Source organism: Echinops telfairi, unplaced genomic scaffold, assembly GCF_000313985.2.
Source record: "Echinops telfairi isolate 266 unplaced genomic scaffold, ASM31398v2 ScPeMD7_7457;HRSCAF=8495, whole genome shotgun sequence".
In the NCBI taxonomy this organism is placed as follows: Eukaryota; Metazoa; Chordata; class Mammalia; order Afrosoricida; family Tenrecidae; genus Echinops; species Echinops telfairi.
The window spans coordinates 20295651-20302179 of NW_022111357.1; the positions used below are offsets into that span (position 1 = coordinate 20295651).

The following is a 6529-nucleotide window of genomic DNA, read 5'->3' on the forward strand; positions in this document are numbered from 1 at the left end:
AAAAGCTTGTAGTTCAAGGACTGTTTGTTGGCCTTTAGGAGTGTTTTCCAGTCCAGTCTGTTGGGGTACCACACCCTGACCCCAAAGGCCACCTTCAACATGCCCTGGCTACAAGGATCTACATGTGACCTCCTCCCTGGGGAACAGACAACAGAAAAGTGGGTGAAGGGAGACGTTGGACAGGGCAAGATATGACAAAATAATAATTTATTAAATTATTAAGGGTTCATGAGGGAGGGGGGTAGAGGGGAGGGAGGGGGAAAATGAGGACCTAACGTCGGGGGTTTGTGGAGAGCAAATGTTTTGAGAATGATGAGGGCAATGAATGTATGTGCTTTACACAATTGATGTATGTATGGTGATGAGTTGTATGAGCCCCTAATAAAACGATTAAAAAAGGAAATGAAAATAAACTCCATTGGAGTTTGTTGGAAAATATATTGAATTTATAAATTGTGACAAGTGAAATGCGCATGCCTTTTGAGTTCTAGATCCATTAACACAGTATACCTATCCATTGAGTAGACCTTCTGCAGTCCTTCGATATTCTCTAAGAACTGGCACAGTCTGTTACATTTTCTGTAGACATCTTTTAAACACTTTAAAATAGACATGCTCACTATGAAATTGTAATGGCTTGATCAAGTACACAGCAACAAGGACTCCCTTCTCATACCCCAGGAGTTACCAATGTCTCTATACTGTCATTCGTGTTAACGTTAGTATGTAGTAATATAGTGAGCTTGGCCTCAATCTTGTGTCCAGCAGTTATTTCTAAAGGTCTGTAGATTATCTTGAAGTTTTCTATATGTCATCTGCAAATAACAATTATTTCTCTGCCATTCCTTATTCCTACTCTTAATGACATCTGTTGTACTAAAAAAGTAGCTGTGCAAGACAACTGGGTAGTCCAGGATTATTCCTAACTTCCGAGAAGGCTTTCTGTCTCATCTACATGTGTGACATTTGTTTCTTGTAGACATCTGTATCCAGGTTAATTTTTTTTAAAACCTCTGCTCCTATTTCGCTAAGAAAGAGTATTGTGAGTTTTTATCAAATTCTTTATCTGTACCTACTACTGAGATGATCTTGTTTTTTTCTCTATTAAATGCTGAATATGCTGAATCTTTCCGTTGCATGGGGAGTGGGAGGGTTAGTCTCAAGTAAAACACTTTGACTCCAAGTTGTTATTTATTTTCATGAAGGGAGAAAAAAAGAACCCTTTATGATAGTGAAAATATACTTTATTTTTTTTAATACAATAGCTGCCACCAATATACTGGTGCATGATGTTCCACAGAGAGGAAGGAAAGCATGTGCATTTTATAATAAGGTTTCATTTGCCTTTTAAATAATTCCAAAGAGAATAATCCTGGTTCAACATTATGGCTTGGAAATTATAAATTTTTTCCCATGATAAAAATATAATTGTGGTGGTTCCAACCTTGATCATTTAAAAGACCTTGATCTTTTAAAAGAGTAGAATAGAAAAAAGTCCACATCGCATTAATGAAATGCTTCCCGCTCTTTCTTTAAATAAAACACTGATTAAAATCTGTGTAAGAAACTGGTTAAATAACTCTAATGCAGTGTGTATCAAAAAGGTGCCTGAAAAAACATTGTTTCCTCTCATTTTTACTTTGTAGCATTTTCTAAATGGGTTTTGTTTTTTTAATGCACAGAAATAACAGCATCTATCTACATGCAACTCTAGAGACTGAAACTCAACAGAAGTAAATATACCTAAGTTCTAGAACTTATCCCTGTGGTGCAAGAATAAATGTCAGAAATGTCTTCATTATATACAAGGATTTAAGGACAAATCATGAAAGCCAAAGTTACCACGAAATGAGATCTTATTTCAATTCTATCGCAAGATAACAGCACTAGGAAGAGAAGATAACAGCACTGTGTACAATTTCTCACTGACATCAAAAGGGGAAAGGGAACTACATCAAATGAAACAGTAGAGAGCATTCCTTAGAGAATAGGGTCTCCATTCGTGTCCTCACAGGAGATAAATGGGGTTCAAATACTTGCAGGAGAACTGACTTGGTAGTTGTCGAAGCTTATCAGATAGGTTCCATTATGCCAACCCCTACATGAATGGCTATGAACTTTTATGTCCCAAATCTCCCACGATTGTAAGCTATGACCTTCCCACAAATACATAATGAAGTAATAGGAAGTTGCAGGATCATCCTTTTCCCCAGATTCTGTCCATCTGCCAATCTCCATTTCATTTGACTCTCTTCCCTGATAATGTGATAAAACCTGTCTTTCTAAAAATAATTCCGCCTTGGTCAAAATCATACAGACAAATGCCTCCCTTGAAGCTGCAGATGTACTCCAAGTGTACTCACTGGATAAATGCTTTAAAAACAATGCTGCGGAGAGAGGTCTGAGGTGAAAATGCGTTCACAACTGTGTTTTCGTCACTACATTTTAAGGAATGTCACGCTTTTGCCCTCTACATTGGATAGTTCACTATTCACTAGAAAGAACAAAGAGCCCTCTTTTGAATCTTTAATATTATAAGAGAACAAGGTTCCCAGCCACCTGAATGCTGCTGGGACAGGTAGAACACTCTCACGTGCACTGAAACTACTAAAATGTAACTCTAACTTAGAGTCTGCTTGACAAACTGGACAACACTTCTTCCTGAAACCAGATAAATCACTCTCCAATACTGAATTACTGAGAGATGGGTGTCAGAACTCTGACCAGCAATCAAGAGTTCCAAAGAAACAGACAAAGGACCTGCCTGGTCCGCTCAGATCCAGTGTGGGCCTTCTCTGGTCGTTCTAGACCAAGCTCTTTTTTTGGTGGAGGGGTGGGGGGGTGGGGGAATGCCACAAGCTTATCTCAAAGTCAGGCTGTTTCTACAAAGCCAGTGCTTACTATATGTCAGCATAGAAAAGGAGAAGACTTTGCCATTTGAAACAATACACTGAACATTTCCAAAGACACCCAATGAGAAATAGCACTTCTTAGACAAGTTAGGTATAAAAATTTACCAAAATACATATTACAGATACAACCAGTCTTTGGAATTGTACTTTAGAAAATCCACTGAAAAGTAAAAATGAGTAAATATATAAGAAACTTCTGCTTATTCTCAGCAATGTTGACCTCCCCTATTAGAACACAGAGCATCCTGGGGTCAGACTTCCAGTTCAAACAAAAGCACAGCGTGCTGTTCCTCAACAAGGCTGTAAGCAATTGGGACTCCCTGATGTGTGCTGACGGAGATTAGGCATCATCAGAGAAGACGATGATGACTCTTCCCAGCTACAGTGGAATCTACAGTCGCCCAGGAGACAAGGTGGGATGGGAAAGTTGGTGATCTCTCTGTTTTACCGGATGGGTAATGCATTGTTAGATTGACTAGCTACCGTCAATAGTTGCTTTAGGAGCCAAATTTGACTGGACATTTTGACAAGCCTACCCTCTGTCTCTTGCTTAGGTCCACTCCTTTCACGTGTTTATGCTCACATACTGATCACTGCACTGCTGTAGTTCAATCACTAAGTATGTTTCTCTAGTAATGCTCAAAGAGCTCTAAGTGGCAAAGGTCTACGTTTACCTAAGAAGGGAACTCTCACAATGAAAACAATGGGGGAGAAGCACTGAAGTTCCAAGTGGACGGCACTGGGCAAATACAGAGAACACAGCACAGATTTAGACGCGGCATGTCCAGTGCCTTTCGGCTTCTCCTGGAAGGGAAAAATGCTTGAATAAAAGACCTTGAGAACATTTAGCTTATACATCGTGTCAGCTGTTAAACATAGTATAATGGATAGATGCTTTCAGGCAAAAGTCAAATAAAATTCATCTACAAAGTAAACTAGGAAAATCTGTAGTGACTTTCTACAAAGGACTTCTTCTCTGGTGGTGAGTCTTTAGTACATATCCAGGATAGATGCAATGGAAACAGATTATTTCTGATACAGTAGCAACCCCTACATAGACTCTTACTAAATATTATAAAATTCCAAAAATACATAAATACTCCAGGTACCATGCATTATGCACCAGTTTGGGGGCTGACTGATGAAGTCATGGCTATTTCAACAGTTAGACATTGCACCTCAGAAATCCTGCCGTCCATACACAGTGAGTGGACATAATGGTGAGGGCTCCGGGGAGCTGGCAAGCTCCCTCTGAACTGCAGCGTGTGTGAAGGAGTGTCTCCGAATTAGAGGACAGGAGGCTATGGGTAGGGAAGGTAGGCGGGTCCAGGGAATTTCAAAATAATACTGCTTAGGAGTGTATACTTTAAGACAGCTACTATACCTTGTCTATCCTTTCTATCCTAATTTTGAACAATAACTGCATGTTCATGCAAAAGAGTTTCTACTGCTAGGGAGAGGAGCAGTCTGTTAGGAAAGCATATTCTGTTAAGGGAAAATGTGAAGACATCTCTCCCAGAAGTGCTGCTTTACTTGGTAAGTCTTTTGGCTACATCACTATATGCGATTTCCACCTCCTTATCACTGGGGCAAGTATTGGTGAACTCATCTCGACTGTAAGCATTAGTTAAGTATCTCCAGATGCCGGTCATTGCTTTGGGAATATCAAAGTTGCGATATTTTTTGGCCACCACCTGAAATAGAAAGAGATCAACTGTTAACAGATTCATTTCCCATCTCTTATAAATCAGACAGCTCTGTGATTTTAGAGCAAATGATTAATTCTAGAAATCACTGAGAGAGAATGGCTTTTAACTGGACAGGAGCTTGCCGCTTTCATTCAACTAGAGGCTGAAACAACGACGGGGCTGCAAGCCACACCAGGGACTCAGAAGTGTGAGATGCAAAAAGCCTTCCTCGAGCATCCAGACAAGCAGCCGAGCGTAATCCCCAGATAAATACTTTTCAAATCACATAGATTAGTTTCCACCTCTCTTTCCTACCATAACCCGTATTGTATGATTAGTATTCATTATAGTTCTATTTAGCAATGTGACTACGACAGTCTCACATAATAATGTTTTGTCTTTAGTAGAAAAGGATGGGTGAGCCCAGAACAAAATAGGGCACTTTAAGTCAGGTTCCTGTTAACATCTTTGGATTTTTATGCAGCCATGGAAAAAAAGAATTCCTCTCCATATTCGTTAATTCATAAGACTTCATTTTCTCCCTAATTAACCCTAAGGTGTTTCAATTATTGTATAACTACCATTAAGTTACAAGCTTAGGAGTCCCTAGGCAAGCATCATGAATCTGGTAGGACGAATGCTTAAGCACGTCACTGCAAACAGAAGTTGGATGTTCAAACCCACCCAGGGCTCTGTGGGAAAGGCCTAGCAGTCTGCTTCCGTAAAGACGACAGCCAAGAAAAGCCTATGGGGCAGCACTGCTCTGTGAGAATACAGACTTATCAGCACCTAAGAACAAGTCAATTACCAGATGCCTAGAGAAGTTTTAAAAGCAAATGAAGTGCAGTGTTGGTGAAAAGAATATTAAGTTTAATGGCAATTTGACACCACATCCAACAAGCCTACCTTGACAATGTGCAGTTTGGGCAGCAAATTGCAATCAGCTAATGTCATTTCGTTGCCATCCAGAAATTTACGTGTAGAAAACTTAATGTCTTCCATACTATTCTCATCAATCTCATCAGGGAGGGGAGAATTCAGATACTCGTCCAGTTTCTGCAGTGTTTTCAAAAGCCCCCTCTCCAACGCTGCAAGAAAGAGGAGAATGTGTCAGAAGGGAATACCAAAACCTCAAAGTGAAAGCATTATTGTTTCCTTCAAAACTAACTGTTGATGCTTAGTCTAACTCTAAGGACTCCGACTCCAGGTGAGTAAAACAGTGCTTCTCAACCTTCCTCATGCCGCGACCCTTTCATACAGTTCCTCATGGTGTGGTGGCCCCCAACCATATATTGCTTTCATTGCTACTTCATAACTGTAATTTTGCTACTGTTATGAAACGAGCAACCTCTGTGAAAGGGTCGTTCAACCCCCAAAGGGGTCGCATGCGACCCACAGGTTGAGAGCCGCTGGAGTTCTCCTGAAGTTGGAGGAGCAGGGACTGAGACAGACAAACCGTGTCAGGTAAGCATATAAACGAGTTCAGATGATGGTCTCAGTAAATACTTGCTAATAGCTACACCCCAGGTATAGTTAGATTTAGCCCAAAGATTGTTATCAGCACATTGCAGATATACTAAGAAACTCCCAAGCAAAAAAACCTAAACAGAAAACTTTTTAGTCCAAGAGTTTACGGCTGGGGTTTTTGTATTATCTCTTAATTCACAGGAAGCCAAGACTAGCAAAGGAAAAGATGTTTTAAGAGAGATAGGATTAAAGTGGTTCAGGTCACAATGCTGCTTTGGGTCCCTTTAGCCACACAGATTACGAGGTCGGGTTGTTCCAGTGTTCTGGTTGCTATAATGCAGAGAGCACTGGAGCAGAACCAAAGTGAGTGAGGCGAATGTACTCTTCTGGCAGCTCAAGGTTATCCAACAATATCTGCCAGCATTCGAAGGCAAGTGCATCATTGTCCCAGTTTTCTTTACC

General features: G+C 40.3%; 1 protein-coding gene across 1 annotated transcript; it reads right to left on the reverse strand.

The window, feature by feature from the left end:
* Positions 1-1226: 1226 nt before the first annotated feature.
* On the reverse strand, positions 1227-5701 carry CLIC4 (chloride intracellular channel 4; the record flags this gene model as incomplete). Its single annotated transcript, XM_013005276.2, has 2 exons — positions 1227-4606; positions 5507-5701. Coding segments are annotated over 2 exons (360 nt in total), but the record flags the coding sequence as incomplete, so codon positions are not given.
* Positions 5702-6529: the final 828 nt, after the last annotated feature.